At 44.1% G+C, this 24,297-nt stretch overlaps 1 protein-coding gene and 2 long non-coding RNA genes across 6 annotated transcripts in view; 2 read left to right on the plus strand and 1 right to left on the minus strand.

The window, feature by feature from the left end:
- LOC137847051 (uncharacterized) overlaps positions 1-24,297 on the plus strand; it is a 750,318-nt gene that overhangs the window by 716,577 nt on the left and 9,444 nt on the right. The window lies entirely within an intron of this gene.
- Positions 1-24,297, minus strand: part of LOC137847047 (uncharacterized) — a 98,700-nt gene that overhangs the window by 2,434 nt on the left and 71,969 nt on the right. For all 4 annotated transcript variants that reach the window (XR_011090749.1, XR_011090747.1, XR_011090748.1 and 1 more), the window contains one exon: positions 23,416-23,495. This is a non-coding gene — a long non-coding RNA (uncharacterized lncRNA). The remainder of the gene's footprint in view (positions 1-23,415; positions 23,496-24,297) is intronic.
- LOC137847042 (transcription factor BTF3-like) lies at positions 13,640-17,518 on the plus strand. Its single transcript, XM_068665321.1, has 4 exons — positions 13,640-13,793; positions 14,001-14,202; positions 16,574-16,627; positions 17,147-17,518. Exons 2-4 carry the CDS (start codon positions 14,007-14,009, stop codon positions 17,191-17,193), a joined length of 297 nt encoding a protein of 98 aa, XP_068521422.1. The 5' UTR covers positions 13,640-13,793; positions 14,001-14,006; the 3' UTR covers positions 17,194-17,518.

The raw sequence follows: 24,297 nt of genomic DNA on the forward strand, positions 1-24,297 counted from the left end.
TGAAGATGGAAGGAGTTAGACTAATGGGAGGCTGAGATGGTACAGTTTCAAATATTTGCAGAGGCTTCTTATCCTTTGAATTCTGTGCCTCTATAACCCTAAAGACAGTACACAATTATCGGTTTGGTGAAAGTAAAATTGTGACTATAATTTTGTGGTCTGGAAGAGTCAGCATAAACTGTCTTAATTTCAGTTGGCCTACTGTAAGTAGATCCGTTAGTTATCTGGCAACTGATTTGTATTGTCTGGACAGAAGTGGCTTGAAGTTCAGCCATTCTTACCAAATCATTCCAACTCTAAGTGAATATTAGTTTTATTTTCCTAGTTACTTTAGGCAATTACACCACACTGGTCAAACTTAGGCAAAAGGAACTGCACAGGCAGTGGAAATAGGGCTGTGTGCCCTGGGAAGAGTACAGAAATGCTGTCCAGACGTGCAGGGATGGGATCAAGAAAGCCAAGGTACTGACAGAGCTAAACTTGGTGAGGGATGCAAAAAAATAACAAGAAGGGATTCTACAGGTACACTGGTCACCAGACTAAGGAGAGTGTACCACCTCTGAAAAATGGAGATGGAGGACTGGTAACAAAAGACATGAATAAGTCTGAAGTACTTAACAACTTCTTTGCCTCAGTCTTCACTGGCCGTCAGGCTTTCCACATCTCTCAAGTCTCTGAACCTCTAGGCGGGGGCTGGCGGAGCAGAGTCCCTCCCACTGTAAATGAAGAGCAAGTTTGATACCATCAGGCTACCAAGGGACAGAACTCATCTGTATCTCTGGAGTGATGGGGGATCCCAAAAGTTAACTGTACTGGATGTGGAAGTGAGTCTAACTCGGAATGAGTGGCAAAAGCACCGTATTGTGACTGGCCCAGAGATTCCATGCATCTTTGGCACAGACTACCTCAAGAGAGGGCACTTCAAGGATCCAAAAGGCATTGCTGCTATGACTACAGAGAAGATTAAGCAGCTGTCTACCCTGCCTGGTCTCTCAGAAAACCCTTCTGTTGTAGGACTGCCGAGGGTCGAAGAACAGCAGGTGCCAGTTGCTACCACAACTGTACACTGGTGGCAATATTGCACCAACCGAGACTCCCTGATTCCCATGCATGAGTTGGTTCACCAACTGGAGAGTCAAGGAGTGATCAGCAAGACTCTCTCACCTTTTAATAGTCCCATATGGCCAGTATGAAAGTCTAATGGAGAGTGGACTACCTGAATGAAGTCACGCCACCGCTGAGTGCTGCAGTGCCAGACATGCTAGAACTCCAGTACGAACTGGAATCAAAGGCAGCCAAGTTGTACGCCACAATTGATATCGATAATGCATTTTTCTCCATCCCTTTAGCAGCAGAGTGCAGGCCACAGTTTGCTTTTACTTGGAGGGGTGTCCAGTACACCTGGAATCGGCTGCCCCAGGGGTGGAAACAAAGCCCTAACATTTGCAAACAAAATAAAGTCAAAGGACCTGCACGAGAGATCCAGTTTTTAGGAATAAAATGGCAAGATGGAAATCGTCAAATCCCAATGGATATGATCAACAAAATAACAGCTATGTCTCCACCAACTACCAAAAAGGAAACACAAGTTTTCTTAGGTCTTGTGAGATTCTGGAGAATGCATGTTCTAGGCATGTGCTAGTCAGCTTGTGTGTCTTCTTTATCAAGTGACTTGAAAGATGAACTGTTTCGAGTGGGGCCCTGAATAAAAACAGACCTTTGAACAAATTAAACAAGAAATAGCTCATGCAGTAGCTCTGGGGCCTGTTCGTACAAGACCAGCTGTGCAAAACATACTTTACACTGCAGCAGGGGAGCATGGCCTCACCTGAAAACCCCAGGAGAAACTAGAGGTCGACCTCTGCGGTTCTGGAGCCAGGGCTATTGAGGATCAGAAGCCAATTACACCCCAACTGAAAAGGAGAAACTAACAGTGTCTGAGGGGGTTCGAGATGCTTCAGAAGTTGTTGGTACAGAGGCACAGCTCCTCTTGGCACCACAGCTACCTGTTACATTGGATGTTCAAATAGAAAATTCCCACTACACACTACTACATGGAGTAAGCGTTAACTACGTAGCAGGTTCGAATGGGGAAACCCAACCAGCCAAGAATCCTGGAAGAGATCATGGACTGGCCTGAGGGAAGGGATTTTGGAGTACTGACAGAAGAGGTAATTGTCCTGGTTTCAGTTAGAACAGAATTAATTTGCACATCCCAAATTACAGTCTGATTGTAAACCCGCTCTACCAAGTAACCTGCAAGAAGAATGAGTTTGAATGGGGCCCTGAACAACGACAAGCCTTTGAACAAATCAAGCAGGAAATAGTCCATGCAGTAGCCCTTGGGCCAGTTCGAACAGGACCAGATGTAAAGAATGTGCTCTACACTGCAGCCGGGGAGAACGGCCCCACCTGGAGCCTCTGGCAGAAAGAACCTGGGGAAACTCGAGGTCGGCCTCTGGGGTTTTGGAGTCGGGGATACAGAGGATCTGAGGCCCGCTATACTCCAACTGAAAAGGAGATATTGGCAGCATATGAAGGAGTTTGATCTGCTTCGGAGGTGGTCGGTACTGAAGCGCAGCTCCTCCTAGCACCCCGATTGCCGGTACTAGGCTGGATGTTCAAGGGAAGGGTCCCCTCTACGCATCATGCAACTGATGCTACATGGAGCAAGTGGGTTGCACTGATTACTCAGCGGGCTCGAATAGGAAACCCCAGTCGCCCAGGAATATTGGAAGTGATCATGGACTGGCCAGAAGGCAAATACTTTGGGATATCATCAGAGGAGGAGGTGGGTCGTGCTGAAGAAGCCCCACTGTACAACCAGTTACCAGAGAATGAAAAGAAATATGCCCTGTTCACTGATGGGTCCTGTCGTATTGTGGGGAAGCATCGGAGATGGAAGGCTGCTGTATGGAGTCCTACACAACGAGTTGCAGAAGCTGCTGAGGGAGAAGGTGAATCGAGTCAGTTTGCAGAAGTGAAAGCCATTCAGCTGGCTTTAGACATTGGTGAACGAGAAAAATGGCCAGTTCTCTATCTCTACACCGATTCATGGATGGTAGCAAATGCCCTGTGGGGATGGTTACAGCAATGGAAGCAAAACAACTGGCAGCGTAGGGGCAAACCCATCTGGGCTGCTGCATTGTGGCAAGATATTGCTGCTCAGGTAGAGAACCTGGCTGTGAAAGTACGCCACGTAGATGCTCATGTGCCCAAGAATCGGGCTACTGAAGAACATCAAAACAACCAGCAGGTAGATCAGGCTGCTAAGATTGAAGTAGCTCAGGTGGACCTGGATTGGCAGCATAAAGGTGAATTATTTATAGCCCGATGGGCCCATGACACCTCAGGCCATCAAGGTAGAGATGCAACATACAGATGGGCTCGTGATCGAGGGGTGGACCTGACCATGGACGCTATAGCACAGGTTATTCATGACTGTGAAACATGTGGTGCAATCAAGCAAGCCAAACGGTCAAAGCCTCTTTGGTATGGAGGACGGTGGCTGAAATATAAATACGGAGAGGCCTGGCAGATTGATTACATCACACTCCCTCAAACTCGCAATGGCAAGCGCCACGTACTTACAATGGTGGAAGCAACCACCGGATGGCTGGAAGCATATCCTGTGCCTCATGCCACCGCCCGGAACACCATCCTGGGCCTTGAAAAGCAAGTCCTATGGCGACATGGCACCCCAGAAAGAATAGAGTCAGACAATGGGACTCACTTCCGAAACAACCTTATAGACACTTGGGCCAAAGAGCATGGTATTGAATGGGTGTATCACATCCCCTATCATGCACCAGCCTCCGGGAAAGTTGAACGATACAATGGCCTGTTAAAGACTACCTTGAAAGCAATGGGCGCTGGGACGTTCAAAAACTGGGATACGCATTTGGCAAAGGCCACCTGGTTAGTCAATACTAGGGGATCTACCAACCGAGCTGGACCTGCCCAATCAAACCTGTTACGTACTGTAGATGGGGATAAAGTTCCTGTAGTGCATGTAAGAAATATGCTGGGTAAAACAGTCTGGGCTACTCCTGCCTCAGGAAAAGGCAAACCCATTCGTGGAATTGCTTTCGCTCAGGGACCTGGATACACTTGGTGGGTGATGCAAAAGAACGGAGAGGTCCGGTGTGTACCTCAAGGTGATTTAATACTGGGTGAGAATAGCCCATGAACTGAATTGTACCATGTTAATTACTATATAATACTGTATGTTATCACTACCATGATTACTATAGGTGACTAATTAGAATGTATGGAAAAGAGTGTAACCTGAGCATGACATAAATGGTATGGAAGAAGGGGTGGATAGATGTCCTGGTTTCAGTTAGAACAGAATTAATTTTCTTCCTAGTAGCTGGTGGAATGCTGTGTTTTGGCTTAGAATGAGAAGAGTGCTGATAACACCCCGATGCTTTAATTGTTGCAGAGCAGTGCTTATACTAAGCCAAGGACATCTCAGCCTTTTGCTCTGTCCTGCCAACAGGCAGGCTGGGGGTGCAGTAACAGCTGGGAGGGGACAGACCCAGGACAGGTGACCCAAACTAGCCAAAGGGGTATTCCATACCATCTGACGTCATGCTAAACAATATATAGGGGTGGCTAGCCGGGGGGAGGGGGCCGGACTGCTCGGGGTTAAGCTGGGCATCGGTCAGCGAGTGGTGAGCAATTGCATTGTGCATCACTTGTTTGTACATATTATTATTACTTTCCTATTATCACCATTGTATTATTATTATTATTTTTGTTATTATTATTTTCCTGTCTTATTAAACTGTCTTTATCTCAACTCACGGGCTTCACTTTCCATTTCTCTCCCCCGTCCCAGAGAGGGAGGGGGGAGGGTGAGCGAACGGCTGCGTGGTGTTTAGCTGCCGGCCGGGTTAAACCACGACAGTCTTTTTGGCGCCCAACGTGGGGCCCGAAAGGTTGAGATAACAGCAGATCTGACCAGAGTGTGTTAAACTAAAATTGGTGTAAGGATTAGACCTGCTTAATAGTCACTTGTCATGATGCTGATTGCTTTAATCTCAACTCTGCTGCGCCTGTTTTCCAAATTGAGTATTATAGTACATTATTTTCCGTATTTGCTCTCTGTCATGTTGTTTATCCTCTCCGGGCCCTGGTTTCAGATCATTATGGTACTGAGTGTTGTAGCAATGGCTTATGAGACGATGAGATATCTGGTCATGACTCTAACTTGGTATTTATACTCAGTAACATCGTGGACTCTGTACTTTGGAATCAGTATCTTGGGAACTATTAGCAATTATACCTATTGTTTTTCTCCATTAGGGAGTCAATCTGTGGAGGGGAAAGGGGAAGATATTTTTTCTTACTTGATTACTCTCCCTTTCTCCTTCACCACCCCTGTATCCTCCTGGATCACTCTGCCTTCCTCCTTCACCACCCTCTTATCCCCTGAGCTTGTCACAATAGCTCTCCAAGATATTGAATATTCTTGGGATACTCAGACTACCATAGTCTTGTTGTTCTGCCTCCTGAATGCACTTCAGATTCTGCTTAAAGTTAAACAACTACTTAGGAAGCTCATCCGGAGATCTGCCCGGAGGCAGTATAGTTGTGGGTGGCAGGGAGTATGGGTGGATATGGGCAGGCATCTAGAGCAGTTGGCACCCCCAGTGTGTTGGAAATTCACCCCTGAACAATGGCAAAATCCTCAAAAACTGGCAGAATGCTTGAAAAAAAGGTGTCATGATTCTGGCAGTTCCAAAGTGACACAAATCATTGTAACATGCTGGGGCCTGGCTCATGCCTATCGAGCTGCCATTGATACTGCTATCAACTTAGTGACAGACCCTGCGGCTACTCCAAGCCCTGTGACAGATCCAACGGCCACTGTGACCCCTACGGTGGACTCGGCAGCCGCTCCAGATCCGGTTCCTGCAGCCGCTCCAGCTCCGGTTCCTGCAGCCGCTCCAACTCCAGTTCCTGCAGCTGCTCCAGTCCCAGCTCCTGCAGCTGCTCCAGTCCCAGCTCCTGCCGCTACTCCAGCTCCGGTTCCTGCAGCTGCTCCAGCTCCGGTTCCTGCAGCCGCTCCAGTCCCAGCTCCTGCTGCTACTCCAGTCCCAGCTCCTGCAACTGCTCCAACTCCAGCTCCTGCAGTCGCTCCAGTCCCAGCTCCTGCAGTCGCTCCAGTCCCAGCTCCTGCCGCTACTCCAGCTCCGGTTCCTGCAGCCGCTCCAGTCCCAGCTCCTGCCGCTACTCCAGTCCCAGCTCCTGCAACTGCTCCAACTCCAGTTCCTGCAGCCGCTCCAGCTCCGGTTCCTGCAACTGCTCCAGCTCCTGCACCCGCTCCAGCTCCTGTGGCTGTGTCAGAGAAACGAGCTGTAGCAGTGCAAGTTGATCCTGCAGAGAAGGTGAAAAAATGGTATAGAGATTCAGGTCGTTTAGAACGCAGAGAGTCTTCTGCCAAATCTAGGTATAGAGATGACGGAGATGACGACGACGCTGGGCCATCAAGGATTCAGGAGGAGGAAGATGAGGATGCCGAAAAATCAACAGTAACTACCCGAAGTCTAAACGAGCGCGAGCTACGAGATGTGCGAAAAGATTTTGGTCGTTGTATAGGTGAGCAGCTTGTCACCTGGCTGCTCCGGTGCTGGGACTCTGGAGCCAATTGTGTGGAATTAGATGGCAGGGAAGCCAAGCAGCTGGGATCCCTTGCTAGAGACGCAGGCATTGACAAAGCAATTGCAGATGGAGCACAATCTCACAGCCTCTGGAGGCGTCTCCTCTCAGCTGTGAGGGAATGGTATCCCTTCAAGGAAGAACTTGTATGTCTACCAGGCAAGTGGACCACTATGAAGAAGGGAATCCAGTACCTGAGGGAATTAGCCGTACGGGAAGTGATTTATGAGGATCCAGACCTCAGACAAACATCCAAAGATCCAGATGAAGTCAGGTGTACACGACCCATGTGGCAGACGTTTATACGGAGTGCACCATCATCATATGCCAGCTCATTGGCAATAATGGCCTGGAAAGAGGATGAGGAACCCACAGTGGATGAAGTGGCTAAACAACTCCGGCAGTACGAAGAAAGTCTCTCCTCTTCCTTACAGGCCTGCGTCTCAGCCGTGGAGAAACTTTCTGAAAAGGTTCACCAACTTGAAGAGAGATTATTCTCCTCCGTACCTGTACAGAGCAGTGTCTCAGCTATCAGGGGTAGGCGTTCATCCACACAAGGAAGACGATATGGTGGGTACTCACCCCGTGCCACCCTGTGGTTTTACTTAGGAGACCATGGTGAGGACATGAGAAAATGGGATGGAAAATCTACCACGACCCTAGAGGCACGGGTACGTGAGTTGCAAAAGAAAACAATCAGGAAAAAAGGATTCTCTGAAAAGTTTGCTGCTCCAACTTCCAGCAGACAGTCCTTCAAACACAGAAACTAAGAAGATTCTGACCAGGATTAGGGGGGCCCTGCCTCCAGCCAGGGGGAGGAAAGGGACAATCGAGTTTATTGGACTGTGTGGATTCGATGGCCTGGCACGTCACACGCACAGAAGTATAAGGCTTTAGTAGACACTGGTGCACAATGTACTATAATGCCATTGAGCTATAAAGGGCCAGAGCCCATCTATATTTGTGGAGTGACAGGGGGATCTCAGCAGTTGACTGTATTGGAGGCTGAAGTGAGTCTGACTGGGAATGAGTGGGAAAAGCACCGCATTGTGACTGGCCCAGAGGCTCCATGTATCCTTGGCATAGACTATCTTAGAAGAGGATATTGCAAGGACCCAAAAGGGTTCCGGTGGGCTTTTGGTATAGCTGCCTTAGAGACAGAGGGCATTAAACAATTATCTACCTTGCCTGGTCTCTCAGAGGACCCCTCTGTTGTGGGGTTGCTGAGGGTCGAAGAACAGCAAGTGCCAATCGCTACCACAACTGTGCACCGGCGGCAATATCGCACTAACCGAGACTCCCTGATTCCCATCCATAAGCTAATTCGTCAATTGGAGAGCCAAGGAGTGATCAGTAAGACTCATTCACCTTTCAATAGTCCCATATGGCCAGTGCGAAAGTCTAATGGCGAGTGGAGACTAACAGTGGACTATCGTGGCCTGAACGAAGTGACGCCACCACTGAGTGCTGCAGTGCCGGACATGCTGGAACTTCAGTACGAACTTGAATCGAAGGCAGCCAAGTGGTACGCCACAATTGATATCGCTAATGCATTTTTCTCCATCCCTCTAGCAGCAGAGTGCAGGCCACAATTTGCCTTCACTTGGAGGGGAGTCCAATATACTTGGAATCGGCTGCCCCAGGGGTGGAAACACAGCCCTACCATTTGCCATAGGCTGATCCAGTCTGCGCTAGAGCAGGGGGAGTCTCCTGAACACCTGCAGTACATCGATGACATTATTGTGTGGCATGGTGACACAGCAGAGGAAGTTTTCGAGAAAGGGAAGAAAATAGTCCAAATCCTTCTGAAAGCCGGTTTTGCCATAAAACAAAATAAAGTCAAAGGACCTGCACGAGAGATCCAGTTTTTAGGAATAAAATGGCAAGATGGACGTCGTCAAATCCCAATGGATGTGATCAACAAAATAACAGCTATGTCTCCACCAACTAACAAAAAAGAAACACAGACTTTCCTAGGTGTTGTGGGGTTTTGGAGAATGCACATCCCAAATTACAGTCTGATTGTAAACCCGCTCTACCAAGTAACCCACAAGAAGAATGAGTTTGAATGGGGCCCTGAACAACGACAAGCCTTTGAACAAATCAAGCAGGAAATAGTCCATGCAGTAGCCCTTGGGCCAGTTCGAACAGGACCAGATGTAAAGAATGTGCTCTACACTGCAGCCGGGGAGAACGGCCCCACCTGGAGCCTCTGGCAGAAAGAACCTGGGGAAACTCGAGGTCGGCCTCTGGGGTTTTGGAGTCGGGGATACAGAGGATCTGAGGCCCGCTATACTCCAACTGAAAAGGAGATATTGGCAGCATATGAAGGAGTTCGATCTGCTTCGGAGGTGGTCGGTACTGAAGCGCAGCTCCTCCTAGCACCCCGATTGCCAGTACTAGGCTGGATGTTCAAGGGAAGGGTCCCCTCTACGCATCATGCAACTGATGCTACATGGAGCAAGTGGGTTGCACTGATTACTCAGCGGGCTCGAATAGGAAACCCCAGTCGCCCAGGAATATTGGAAGTGATCATGGTGTCCTGGTTTCAGTTAGCACAGAATTAATTTTCTTCCTAGTAGCTGGTGGAATGCTGTGTTTTGGCTTAGGATGAGAAGAGTGCTGATAACACCCCGATGCTTTAATTGTTGCAGAGCAGTGCTTATACTAAGCCAAGGACATCTCAGCCTTTTGCTCTGTCCTGCCAACAGGCAGGCTGGGGGTGCAGTAAGAGCTGGGAGGGGACAGACCCAGGACAGGTGACCCAAACTAGCCAAAGGGGTATTCCATACCATCTGACGTCATGCTAAACAATATATAGGGGTGGCTAGCCGGGGGGAGGGGGCCGGACTGCTCGGGGTTAGGCTGGGCATCGGTCAGCGAGTGGTGAGCAATTGCATTGTGCATCACTTGTTTGTACATATTATTATTACTTTCCTATTATCACCATATTGTTATTATTGTTATTATTGTTATTATTGTTATTATTGTTATTATTGTTATTATTGTTATTATTATTTTGTTATTATTATTTTGTTATTATTATTTTCCTGTCTTATTAAACTGTCTTTATCTCAACTCACGGGCTTCACTTTCCATTTCTCTCCCCCGTCCCAGAGAGGGAGGGGGGAGGGTGAGCGAACGGCTGCGTGGTGTTTAGCTGCCGGCCGGGTTAAACCACGACAGTCTTGATTGGCAGAAGTTAACCGGCCAGGTTAAACCACGACACAGGGGAAGATGTTTTTTCTCACTTGTTCACTCCCCCTTTCTTCTCCTCCAGGCGAGTTATGGTAGCTTTCCAAAACTTTGAATATCCTTGGGATGTTCAGACCAGAATGTTCTCATTGTTATGTCTCCTGAATGTGCTTCAGGTCTTGTCTAAGGTTAAACAAATACTTAAGAATGTCATCTAGAGATCTGTCCTGAGGTGGGATAGTTATGAGTGGCCGGGAGAGTGGGAGGATATGGGCAGGCATCTAGAGCAGTGGGCACCTCCAGTGCTTTGGAACTTCACACATGAACAACTGAAAAATCCTAAAAACCTGGTAGAATGCTTGAAAAAGCTGTGTCATTGCCCTGGCAGTGCCAGACATACAGAAATCACTGTAACGTGCTGGGGCTTGGTCTATGCTTACCAAGCTACATTCAATGCCATTAAAACCCCAGTGACAGACCTGGTGGCCACTTCAACCCCTGAGACAGGCCTATCAGCCACTCCAAGCCCTACAATGGGCCCCAAGGCTGAACCAGGGAAACAAACTACCAGTGTCAATTGCACCTGTAATCAAGATGAAAAAACGGTTTAGAGAGTGAGATTGTTTAGAACACAGTGAAACTCCTGCTAAGACTAGGTATGGAGAAGACGAGGCTGGGCCATCAGAGGAACAGAGGGATGAACATTAAGATGTTGCAAAAACAACAATAGCTACCCAGAACCTATACCAGCATGAGCTACTAGATGTGCGAAAAGATTTCAGTCGTTATGTAGGTGAGCACTTTGTCACCTGGCTGCTCTGATGCTGGGACACCGGAGCCAATAGTCTGGAATTAGAGGGCAGAGAAGCCAGGCAGCTAGGATCCCTTGCTAGGGATGCAGGCATTGACAAAGCAATTGGAAATGGAGCACGAGGCTACAGCCTCTGGAGGCATCTCCTGTTGGCTGTGAAGGAAAGGTATCCCTTCAAGGAACAACTTGTATGTCCACCAGGCAAGTGGACCACTATGGAGAAGGGAATCCAGTATCTGAGGAAAATAGCTGTACGGGAGGTGTTTTATATGGACTGTTGGGGTTTAACCCGGCTGTCAGCTAAGCAACACACAGCCGTTCACTTACCCTCCCCCCTCCGTCACTGGGATGGGGGAGCGAATCAGGAAAATGAAGCCTGTGGGTTGAGAGAGAGACAGTTTATTAGGACAGGACAGAAAAAGAAAAGAAAAGAAAAACAATATTAATAATGATAATAGTACTACTACTAATAATGTGTACAAAACAAGTGATGCACAATTGCTCACCACCTGCTAACCAATGCCCAGCCTATCCCCAAGCAGCTGCCCCCCCCCACCCCTGCCAGCCACCCCATATTAATTGTTCAGCATGACGTCAGATGGTATGGAATACCCCTTTGGCCAGTTTGGGTCAGCTGTCCTGGGTCTGTGCCCTCCCAGCTCTTGCTGCACCCCCATCCTGCCCACTGCCAGGACAGAGCGAGAACCTGAAAAGTCCTTGGCTTAGTGTAAGCACTGCTCTGCAACAATTAAAACATCAGCTTGTTATCAACATTCTTCTCATCCTAAATCCAAAACATAGCACTCTACCAGCTACTAGGAGAAAAATTAGCTCTATTCTAGCTGAAACCAGGACACCAAACATTGCTTGTTGATGGGAAGTAGAGAATATATTTCTTTTTTTCCTTTTTTCCCTCTGTGCTTCTGTGACATTTTTCCCCCCTCTTTCTTTTCCCTTTAATTAAATTATTCTTATCTCAACCCGTGAGCCTTTTTTTTTCATTCGAGAATATTTTCTTCTCCACTTCCCCTTCTTCTTTTGAGGAGGGGGAGTGAGACAACGGTTGTGGTGGTGTTTAGCTGGCCAGCAGGGTAAAATCACTGCAGTCTGTTTTATGGCAAAAACAGCTTTCAAAAAGATTTGGACCATTCTCTTCCCTTTCTCAAATGTTTCTGCAGTGTTGCCCCACACAATGCTGTCATCAGTGTATTGCAGGTGTTAAGAAGCTTCATTCTCTTACAGGGCGGTCTGGATCAGCCCGTGGCAAATGGTAGGGATGTGCCTGGGGCAGTCGATTACAGCTGTACTGGATGGTCCTCTAAGTGAAAGCAAGCTGTGGCCTGCACTCTGCTGTCAAAGGTATTGAGGAAAATGCATTAGCGATATCAATTTTGGCATACCACTTTGCTGCCTTTGACTCCAGTTCTAGCGTGTTCAGCAACTGCAGCACTCAGCAATGCTTTGACTACATTCATGCCAGCACACTGGCAGCAATGAATTGGAAAGGCCATGATAGTCCACTGCCTCCACTCTCCATTGGACTTTTGCACTGGCCATACAGGACTATTAAAGGATGAGTGAGTCTTGCTGATCACTCCTTGGGTCTCCAGGTGATGAATCAGCTTATGGATGGGAATCAGGGAGTTTCAGTTGGTGTAATATTGCTGCCGGTGCATCACTGTGGTAGCAGTTGGCACCTGCTATTCTTCAGCTGTGAGCAACCCCACAACAGGATGATCCTCAAAAGAGACCAGGCAGGGTAGACAGCTGCTTCATCTTCTCCGTACCTAAGGCAGCTATGCCGAAAGCTGAGCGGTACCCTTTTGGGACCTTGAAGTACCCTCTTCTCCAGCATGACTAATTCCTTCAGGTACTGGATATCTCTCTCCATGGTGGTACACTTTCCTGGGCGATATACATCTTCCCTTCAGGATACCTTTCCTTCACACCTGACAGGAGTCACCTCTAGAGGCTGAGGACTTGTGCTCCTCTCCCAATCACTTCATCAATGCCCCCTTCCCCAGAGAGGGATCTCAGCTGTTGGGCTTCCTTGCCTTCCAGTTCCTGGCTTCTGGCCCCCTTACCCCAGCATCAGAGTAGCCACCTGACAATGTAGTCTCCTGGACGATGACTGAAATCTTTTGCATATTTTGCAGATCACTCAGGGATAGGAATTGGGTGATTTCTGACTTATTTTCTCACTCCCCCTCCTCTTCTTGTGATGGCCATACTGCAGAGCAGTCTGCCTCTTCTATTTCTTCCTCCTGCTCCCTCTTAGGAGAAGCTTCTTCCGTTACTAAATGAGCTGGTGTCCTGGTTTCAGTTAGGATAGAGTTAATTTTCCTCCTAGTATCTGGGCTGGCTTCTGCTTCCATTGTTTCTTTGTGACTATAGGAGCAAGTGATACCACCGAGGGTCAGCTCTCTCCCACCAGCCATCTCCTCCCCCCGAATTATTGCTGAGCATGACGTATGAATATTCCTTTGGTCTGTTTGTATCAGCTGTCCTGGTTGTGTCCCTTCCTGGCTTCTTGTGCTCCCCCAGCCTATTAATTGGCATGGCAAATGAGAAGCAGAAAAGTCCTTGGCTTAGTGTAAGCCCCGCTCTGCAACAACTAAAACATGGGTGCATTATCAGCACTATTTTCATCCTAAACTAAAACACAGCATCCTACCAGCTACTAGGAAGAAAACTAATTCTATCCCAGCCAAAATCAGGACAAGGTGTTAAAGAATTTCTCTAGGAACTAGAACAATGAACTAGGTTCTCTAGTTCATTGCTTTCTAAAAACTTCACGCTTCTCAGGAGCATGCAAAGCTTGCCTTATAGGAAGGGAAAGACTGCTACAGTGTGGTTGGAAGGGTGGAGTGGTGTGTGCCATAACACAGAAATTGGACTTTGTATATTAAGTTGATTTGTAGATGACTGCAGAGAAGTTATGTGGCTCTGAGGATTAGAGTTTGTGAAGAACTACTTAAATACTAATTTTATTTTACTTTATGCAAAGGGTACTGCCCGCAGAAAGAAGAAGGTTGTCCACAGAACAGCTACAGGAGATGACAAGAAACTTCAGTTTTCTTTGAAGAAACTGGGAGTCAACAATATTTCTGGTATTGAAGAGGTAAATGCTTCAAAGGGGAAAATAATTTTCTATATAGAAATATAAAATGTATCAATATTAATTTTCTGGTAAGTAATATCTTAATCTGGTCTGTTTAAGTATATTAGTAAGTCTTTATTGAGCTCTAGGAACTTCAGCTAGTTTCCTGTTAAATTGAAAAATTATGCCAAACTGCTTGAAATGTATTGGATTTTTTTTTTCTTTCAGGTAAATATGTTTACCAACCAAGGAACAGTCATTCACTTCAATAACCCTAAAGTTCAGGCATCTCTGGCTGCTAACACTTTCACTATTACTGGCCATGCTGAGACAAAGCAGCTGACAGAAATGCTTCCTAGTATCTTAAATCAGCTTGGAGCTGACAGTCTCTCCAGCCTGAGGAGATTGGCAGAAGCCCTACCCAAGCAATGTAAGTTGAAACTTGTCTGCTACCAGCATGAAATACATTCGTAGGCTTACTTGTATAGCTGCAGTGAAATTCAGTGCATTCCTACTTTCTGCAAACGTATTTTAATGTGATTATAAAGAAATGGAACTCAGATCTTATTTATAGCTCAAATCCAACAAAGCATATAACAATAAAGCAGATGCACCTGTTTCTCAGTATATCCTGCAGTTGTTCTAGGTCTAGAAAGTTGTTGCTAGAGTTGATTTCATGGTAGTTTACTTCTTGATGTGGCTACCGTATTTAACTCTGGAAGAGTTAAGTTCTTAAAAGATATATTTTGAATATGTTTGTCTTTTCCACTTTGAATGGAAACTTGAGTGACTTGAGGACAGGCATCTTGGTAATGCTTTGCACCCTCACAAGTATGATGAAGGTATTTCTTGTGTGGGCTTTTTGATAGCTAAGAGGGAATTACACAGTTCTTATATGAAAACGTTATAATTTCTGTATGTGTGTAGGACAGTGTAGAGAACAGGACTGGTATGAACATTAAGCTGGATATGCCAACTTCCTATTCCATCCTTACATTAGTAAAAGAACAAACATTCAGGTTCTCTCTAGAATTGTGTGGGAAAAGTAGAGGAGAAACTTAAGTATGTAGTGTTTGGAAAAGGTGGTACTGCTATAGGTCAAGAATTGGGAGGAAAAAGGCTTGTAGACACTTGGGAACGTTCCTCATGTCCTGCAGGTAGGGTCTTCCCACTTTCTGTTCTCAAATACTTTGTTCCATACCTTGGAAGGAATGGACTTCTGAAACACAGAGAAAATGAAGAAGCTTATCAAGGTGTCCAGTTTTTGGTAGTAATGAACTTGATTGTTACACTTCTTTCTGTGCTTTGTTGCCAGCAAAGACAGCCTCTTTTTCCATTCCTAAAGTTGATGTTACTTCCCTCCTGTTAACTTCCTACTGAAAAAAAATCCCACTAGAAGTAGTTTTCAGGAGGTGGTAAACTGCTTCTTTCCCTGTGCAGCTCAGGTCCCTCCTTCCTAATGTCATCTCTGTAGCTTCTGTGTGATAGTAGCAGGGCTTGAAAGAAAGAAAACTTGAAGGATTAAAAATGATCCACTAAGATCTCTCTTCTCATAACAAAATGGGTATATATCTTCTCGTAACAAAATGGGATAAGCTAAATTGTGCAGTTTTAGTATTAGGGAAGCTTGTTTAAAGTGCTTCCTTTTGTATGACTTGGTAAATGGCTATTTTTTTCTACTTTGGGTGGATGTTGAAGTAGTTGTACAAAACTTTCCATTCAGCATTGTCTGCTAGATTTGGAAGCCTGACATCAAAAGAGTGAAGAATCTGAGATGACTATTTGTAGGTGCTAAAGGAAACTTAGTCTGGTTTTAGGGGTGAGAGAAAAATGCAGACAGCTTAGGAGGAAATAATATGGTACCAGCTTTCTGCTGTTAAAAACAAAGAGTTAGTGATGACCTCATCACAAGCCCTTTCAGACCAAAGTTTCTGCATTGATTTGGCCTAGTTCTCTGAAATCACTGTAACCTGATTTTTAGAAGTCTGGTATAAACCCATCTTTCCTCATGTTTTCCTTGAAAACTGGGAAGGATTAATTAGAATAGACTGAGATGATTGAAAATGTGGGACAGCTTAACCTAGGTAGTACTACTAAAAATAGCAGTAGTAGTAGTGGCACAGGCACCCAGGGACCTGAGTTAACTATTCCTAGCATTAGAGTGCCACGGTTTCACGGATACTAATTGGCCTGCTACATTGGACATGTTTAAGTCCCAGTATCTACAGTAAATGGGAATAGTGACTGAGTTTGCAGAGATGTGGACCAAAACACGTGGTTACCTCAATTGCTTAAGTGTAAAATTGTGCATCTAGTTTCATATTCCTCTGACTTTTCCAGGGAACAAGATGATCTTTAAGAGCCTTTAGTTATAGCTGTCTGCCTACAGCTTCAAAATTACACCTTAATTTTTCTTGAAGGCCAAGGATCATAAGGACTCATCTCTTTTCCTTATAAATTGTTGATGTTGTAAAATAAATAAGCTTTGAGAACCTCTGAGTAGTCAGAAGTTCATTTTCAGCTACAAAGTGCTCAATGGCTCAAGGTACAGGATAGTAACTAGCAAACTGTTTCTAGCATGCATCTTCGCATTTCCAGAGTTTGAGCATGATCAGTAACAAAGGGAATGTGAGCTTCCTAGGCTAGTTGTGTTTATTTAGCAGGGGAATTGTTTAGAGCATTGCAGCTTAACTCAGACTCTTAGCAAATGTTTTCCAAAAAACAAAACAAAACAAAGAACTTTGTAATCAAGATGCCTATGGTGAGCTTGAATAATGCTTTGAAACTACTTGCTCTTGCAGCTGTGGATGAGAAAGCACCACTTGCTACTGGTGAAGATGATGATGAAGTTCCAGGTAAGAACCAACATGAAATGGAGGTTAAGGAAGTGATTTTCTGAGAGAGAACATGTGTAGCATAAGGTTAGGCCAAGGACAGAAGGAGTATTGACTAGTCACTTCTCGTTACAGAATTTGAACGGGTTACGTATCTGTTTTCAGACACTGTGAGACTGGGTGAACCATTGGTTTGAGGTAGCATTTGTCCTGTGGAAGAGTAATAACTATGGCTAAGTTAATTATTTCATCTTCAATAAGAAGGCTGGGAAGAAACTGCCTTGTTAGTATCACTTTGCTTAGTTGTGGGTATAGTAAAGTTAAATGATAGTAGGTGGTTCATTATAATGCATAATTCTAAAACTTCTTGGCATAAAGAATGAACCCTGGAGCTCTTAAACATTATTTGATCTGTATTTTATAAGATGACTTCTTTTTTTAACCTTTTAAGTGCTTGATATGAGGTAGAACTTCAGGAAAAAAAAAAGTGTGGCAAAGCAGAAGCGGATCAAACTCTAATATCAATGTTTCTTTTTCTAGATCTTGTTGAAAACTTTGATGAAGCTTCAAAGAACGAGGCAAACTGAACCAAGTGTCACTCTGAATTAAGTTAAAACTTGAAAAAGCTATATGGAGCTGCTATTTTATATTGTGACTTATATTTGAATTTATTTCCTGATGAGTTCTCAAAACTTGTAATTGAAAACTCCTTGAACCTGCAGCTCTTCTTAGTTACTGTTTGTATACAATATTATTTTTGTGGCCTGATTGAATAAACCTATCTTTTGAAATATGTCAGATTGCTAATGAATCTCTGCCTAGATACAATTTTTGAGTAACTTGTATGCAGTCAAAACCCCATCTCTACTGAACTTTGGTATACAATTAAAAATATATTAAAGAAAAAAAAAACTTTTTTTGATGTGGCTTTTTCTCAGGAAAGTGTGTGGGTGTGGGAAATGGCTGTAAATAATAAATCATAAAGGGTATTGCTTCTCTGCAGAAAAGCATCTTCATCGATGACCTTGATGAGGGAATAGTGTCTGCCCTAAGCAAGTACGCAAATGACACAAAGCTGGGAGGGGAGGGGCTGACACGCCAGAAGGCTGCGCTGCCATTCAGCGAGACCTCGACAGGCTGGAGAGATGGGCAGGAAGAAACCAAATGAGGTTTAATAACAGCAAGCGTAGAGTCCTGCACCTGGGAAGGAACAACCGCATGTATCAGTACGGGCTGGGGGACGACCTGGTGGAGGGGAGCTCTGAGGAGAAGGACCTGGGGGTCCTGGTGGATGACAGGCTGACCATGAGCCAGCAGTGTGCCCTCGTGGCCAAGAGGGCCAATGGGATCCTGGCGGGCATTAAAAGGAGTGTGGCCAGCAGGTCAAGAGAGGTAATCCTCCCCCTCTACTCTGCCCTGGTCAGGCCTCACCTGGAGTACTGTATCCAGTTTTGGGCTCCTGGGTACAAAAAAGACAGGGATCTCCTGGAAAGAGTTCAGCGGAGGGCCACAAAGATGATACAGGGCCTGGAGCATCTTCCTTATGAGGAAAGGCTGAGAGACCTGGGTCTGTTCAGCCTGGAGAAAAGAAGATTGAGAGGGGATCTCATCAATGTGTATAAATACCTGAGGTGTGGGAGACAGAGGGATTTGGCCAACCTCTTTTCAGTGGTTTGTGGGGAAAGGACAAGGGGCAATGGCCACAAGATAGAGCACAGGAAGTTCTGCACCACCATGCGAAAGAACTTCACGGTGAGGATGACGGAGCACTGGAACAGGTTGCCCAGGGAGGTTGTGGGGTCTCCTTCTCTGGAGATATTCAAGGCCCATCTGGACGCCTATCTGGGCAGCCTGCTCTAAGGAACCTACTTTGGCAAGGGGGTTGGACCCGATGATCTTTCGAGGTCCCTTCCAACCCCTACAATTCTGTGATCCTCTGCAGCTTATTTATAATATTACTACTTTTAGTGATTTGCTTGATTTTATATATACAGTTTATGTACTGTATTATTTCGCTTTGAAAGCTATCTATGGTCCATGTCTATAATATCTGCTCTTAATCACTATTGGGGTGTAAACACCTGTGTGCTATATGACTTTCCAGCCTGCTACCACTAAGTAATCTTTACCTAAACTCAAAGTGGACTTTTGAGATTATGTGACTGCTGCTTCCTCCACGTTTGGTTTCAGCTCCCCATAAAACTCTGCAAAACTGACATATCATTCTCCTTTAAACTCTTCTCTACAATGCGTATCAAAACAGATGGCCAAATCTTTTTATTATATCAGCGGATAGTGCACCCACTCCCCACCCATTCTACTTCAATATTTCTTGCTTATTGTTTTATACTTAGTATTTAAAATGTTTGAAGTAGTAATTTTTTTATAAAACAAAGATTCTGATCAAAGACTAAAGCAATCTAGGCAATATAATACACACCACAGATATAATCATTAACCAAATAGTTTATTTGCACTTTTAAAAGATCAGTCTATTTTGAAAAGATGTACTGAAACAATTCTGTAATGTTAATGACCCAAGTACAAGCCATTTTTTTTATTCTTATTGTAGCATAAAGCAAAGATCTTTGTCAGTATCTTTAGCTGTTCAGCTCATACACAGCATACATAGTTTAAGCATGATTCCTTTTTATAAACGTTTTCCTTTCAGTTTAAAAATGTAAATAATTATTCCTCACTCTTGAACTTTATATGCAGATTGCTCAACACCAAAGTCATCCAAACAGTCAACTGTACTTAATTCTAGTTAAGACAGAAGTTTTTCCAAGAACTGACTGGGAGTGTCACAAACAGTATTTGTAAGCAGGGACAGAGAGGGTGTGACAGTTTGTGCAGAAGGGCATGCAAGAAGGGCAGCACATTCTGGCAGTAGGAGGGCTGCTGCCTGCTCTGCTCACCAGCAGGCTTGGGCTGCAGCCCTGATGGCCTCCTCAACCAACAGCAACGTATTAAACAACATTCTGTCAGGTTTGTGGCAGCAAGGAGGCACAGACATGGTGACCACTTGACAGAAAGCCACACCCTCTGCTTCCATTCCTCTGCAACCTGGTAGAACTAACACAACCACCCTGACAGAGCTCCTGGCAGTTCATGCAACCACCCAGCTCTCAGGCGTGCCTGAGGCTACTCCCTGAGATGGAGGACAACAGCAAGCACGCCTGTGGGAGTTGTAAGTCATAAGAGGATCCCCTGTCCATCCACTCAGCTTCCATTACTGAATAGATATGAGGCTCTGGTATGGTAGATGAGGGATGTGAGAAGATGGAAGAAGAGGCATCAAAACCAGTGCTGTGAAGAAACAGTGGCAAGTTGTAGTCATAGGTGACTCCCCTTCTGAAGGGAACAGAGGCTCCCATGTGCAGACCAAACCCTCTTCTCAGAGAAGATTGCTGCGTCCCCAGGGCTCAGATCAGGGATGTTACCAGGAAGCTTTCAAGCATAATACAGCCTCCAGACTATTACCTGCTTGTACTGGGTCTGGCTGGGATGGAGTTAACTTTCCCTGCAGCAGCCCATACAGTGCTGTGCTCTGCACCTGTAGCTAGAACAGCACTGGTATCACACCAGTGTTGTGTCTACTGCTGAGTGATACTGGCACAGTATCAGGACTCCCTCTAAACCCCCCAGGAGCCAGCAGGCTGGGGGTGGGCAAGAGGTGACGAAGGAACATCACCAGGGCAGCTGACCTAAACAAACCAAAGGGATATTCCATAACATATGATGTCACACTCAGCAATAAAAGGTAGAAAAAGGAAGGCGAGGGGAGGGGTGGGCTCTCGTGAAAATATCTGTCTTCCCAAACAACATCTACGCTCGTTGAGGCCCTGCTTCAAGGACGCGGTCACTTCACTTGTTAGTGTTAGGTCAGAGGTTGGACTCGATGATCTTGAGGTCTCTTCCAACCTAGACAATTCTGTGATTCTGTGAATGCATAGGTGAGTGAAATGCCCAGCTACTAATTGAGCTTTATTTACTCAAGATGAAGTTACTGGAAATACTTATGTAATATATAACAAACATATACAAACATCAATGTTTGAGATAACTGCAGGATGTTTTATAATCTACAGCAGTCATTTCATTGTAGAGCTTAACCTTTAAGATAAAAAGTTATTCTTTAGACCCTATATAGAAGCTTTATGCATCTGTCATCCACATGAAAGAGCATTGAGGCAATTAGCATTCAGTTGCAACTTCTTTCCTTGACAAAATTTGAAATAAAAGATTTCCAATAGTGTTGCATTTAAAGCATTTTTTCCAGAAATATTTCAGTTGTTTGAATATGGATGCATTCTCTTCAAGGGAAGAATGTTTTTGCACCTTTACCTGTTAATACATTCAATATGAATAAAATGGGTGAAGCACAAGTCATTATTGTCCCACAGTAGAAGGTTAATTTAGAATAAGTTTATGTATTTCATATTAGGCACTGTCTTAAACTGATAATAATTAAGACATTTTTATAAGCATGTATTCTGAACAAAAAAGGTAAAAGAGTATTCACCTGAGATAAAGCTAGTATTTGAATATTTCTAAGTAGCAATGAGTTTCACTGGAGGAAATCCACTTGAAGTTTTAGAATATACATTTCACTATTATACAATATATGCAGTTTAAGTAATAACGATTGATGCTAACATAAAAACCCTAATAAAAATAAAATAAATGTGTATCAATATTGTTAGTTACAAAAATAATGCTACTTCATAACATTTAAAAATTAAAATGATTAAATTTTAAACCCATCCTTCTAAAGTGATATTTTAAGTACAAGCTTTAAGGAGCAATAAATTAAAGCATAAGAATTACCTTATATTTTTAAAATATACATATTCATTGATTTAGAAAATAAACTTTGGAAAAAAAAATACAAAACTGATTTTTTTGCTTGCAGTGGTTAAAATAGCGAACTATTCTAATTTTGTTTTCCTAAATGAAAAGAGCTGTTTCTTGAATGTGTAATGAAAACAAAGAAACAGGATTCTACTTCACCTAACACTAATTGAACAGCAATTTAAAACTGCCAAAGAGATACATTTATACTGATTTTAAATAAATTTTCTGTTAACAACTTAGGTTCAGCAGCTGATCAGCAGCTTTTGTTTGCTCTCGGAATCCTTCAGAAAGGGAAACTCAAAACAGGAAAGAGGCATATATTAAAAAAAAAAAAAAGTAAAACTAGTAAACACTGACCTCCTGAGGTTCCTACAACAAAAATATTTAAATAGAAAATCTACATCATTTACTTAGCAGCAGCTATTTCTGTAGTTTAGCACACTAACAGAACTTTATTCAGTGTCTAAGTAGCAAATGAAGAAAGCAGTGTTTTTAGCATGTTAAGAGGCAGAAACACTAGAATGTAACAAAACCTCACAGTTCTACCAAAATAAATATTCAATCAACATTCAAGAATTGTCAAGACTATACCACAAGAATTAAGATGCTCTTTAATATAATTAAAGTATTGCCTCATGGAATATAACTGTTAATGCTGATTCAGAACTTCTCTTACCTCACATTATACCCTAAATGGCTTCTGCAAATTTCATGCCCTGCACTATATTATGCAATAGAAATATGGTTTATTTGCTTTAAGATATACCATGAGAGTACTTACTGATACAAAAGACTACTTTTTGTCAGTACTGTTTATTTTTGCCTTATTTTAATTACTTTCTTTGCTGTTATACCAAATCAGTTCACATCTGTACAATTAAAATATATATGTACAAAAGTTACATCCTAAACTAATTTGAGATGAGGTGGAGTGGTTTTATTTGATTAACAGGGCTTTCTGAAATTTAAAAAGTTTAGTTAAACTCAGATTCTAGCTGTAATGCTGGTGTTAATAAGGCAGGTTTTCTAATCTATGATTACTGCATTTTAAATGTCATTTCTCTAAAACCCTTTTCTAATACTTAAACATACTCAAAATTAAAGCAAGTTGCGGGCTAAAATAATACCACACTTTGCTAAATCTTAAAGCTTTTTTTTTTCCTTCTTTCAGAATTTGATTTAGAGGTGACTAAAACCATTACCAATTTACTTCAGTTATTAGTAAATACAAAATTCCTTCTGAACTAGCAATGTAATTTGAAAGCAAGTTATCACATGCTATTGTTATTGTCAATGTTATTCACATTGACCAAATTGAGTAAAAACTATGTACAAGTATTAGGGAGTATACTTCATACAGTATGTCTGAACTACTCTCTCTTCAATCTTGCAAAGCCAACAAAAAAGGGGGGGGCAGCATGTAAAACACATGCTGTTGAGGGATTTTTGAAACAGCAAAGATCCCACGGCTTGCTGCAGCTGAGCAAACCAAGCTACCAGGACGACTATGAGAAGTTCCCATGACTGTGTTCCCACATCGCCCAATTGAGGAATTTAGAAAAATATTGTTACCAGCAGCTGGCTTCAAGGACAAGGTCTACGTGACTGCTAATCACAAGGGGGTTGTTTTCTTGCAGTTGTTTGTCTGAGTGCTTTTGACCAATAATCTTGTGTGAGACACTATCCGCCTCTGTTTAGTTCACTATAAAAGCTAGGCTATTCGGGTAATTAAAGGGGAGCATGACCTGACCATACTGGTGTCTGTCGTGCTTTCGTCCGTTCTTCCTGCAACATACGGCGCCCGGACAGGCTGAGAGACCCGACAGACGCTGAGAGAAGCTGAGACCTGAGACACACGGAGAGACTTCGGAGGCACGGAGAGCGCTGAGAGACGCTTCAGAGACACGGACAACCCTGAGAGACACGGAGAGACCTGACAAAAGCCGACATACCTGAGAGACATTGAGAAACTCCAAGCACCGACCCGGACAAAGGAATCGCGGTGGGACGCGGGACATCCGGGATCGAGTTGCTATGGGAGACCAGAGGCGTCAGTGAACAACGGCAGACGACTTCCACCGTGTGGCGAGTTGGCACATAGCAGAGGGGCGGAGATCACAACCCTGCAGCCCGTCTGACGTAACCATGGAGGCGGCGGTGGCTGTGCTGCTTCTCTCTAGCATTCTTTTTATGAGAGGTGTATCTTGCAATGCAAAAAAGACTATTCGTCCCCAGATAGGTGTTATAACTATTCTGTTACATAATTTGATAAATGTACAAATGTTCCTGGATAATATTCAGTGGGGTTGCCACATTGTAGGGATTACTAATGACGACTTAGCTATATTACTACCTTTATTGCGGTGCAGGACTGCAGAACCGCAGATCACAATACCAAATGACCACCGGCAGGCTGTTTCACAAATAGCTTCTAAGGTTGCAGGCGGCACTGCTAGCAGACGTATAGTAGACGTTGCACTCTCCTTCCTAATTAGCAATCATGTGTCTCATCCATTTGCGGTGCTTGGTCAGTGGCAAAAAGAAAATGGGGAGAGTAAGGGGCGACAAAGACAGAAACGGTTTCAGGAGGATGCCACTGACACTAATAGCACGGGTAATAGGAGTAGTATAAGTGACACAGGTGATGGCAAGGGTGGAATGATAGGGCAGCATTTTTGAGTTCTGGAATGGATTTTCCTACAGATTCAGCCAAAAATGAGTGTTCCATATTCTCCCACAGGCCAACTGATGGTTGAATGATCACATCAGGTTTTAAAGGAACAATTAGTGATATTAAAAGAAATCAAGGACATCGATGAGCGATTGTCCTAGAC

This window comes from Anas acuta, chromosome W (genome assembly GCF_963932015.1).
Source record: "Anas acuta chromosome W, bAnaAcu1.1, whole genome shotgun sequence".
NCBI classification, from domain to species: Eukaryota; Metazoa; Chordata; class Aves; order Anseriformes; family Anatidae; genus Anas; species Anas acuta.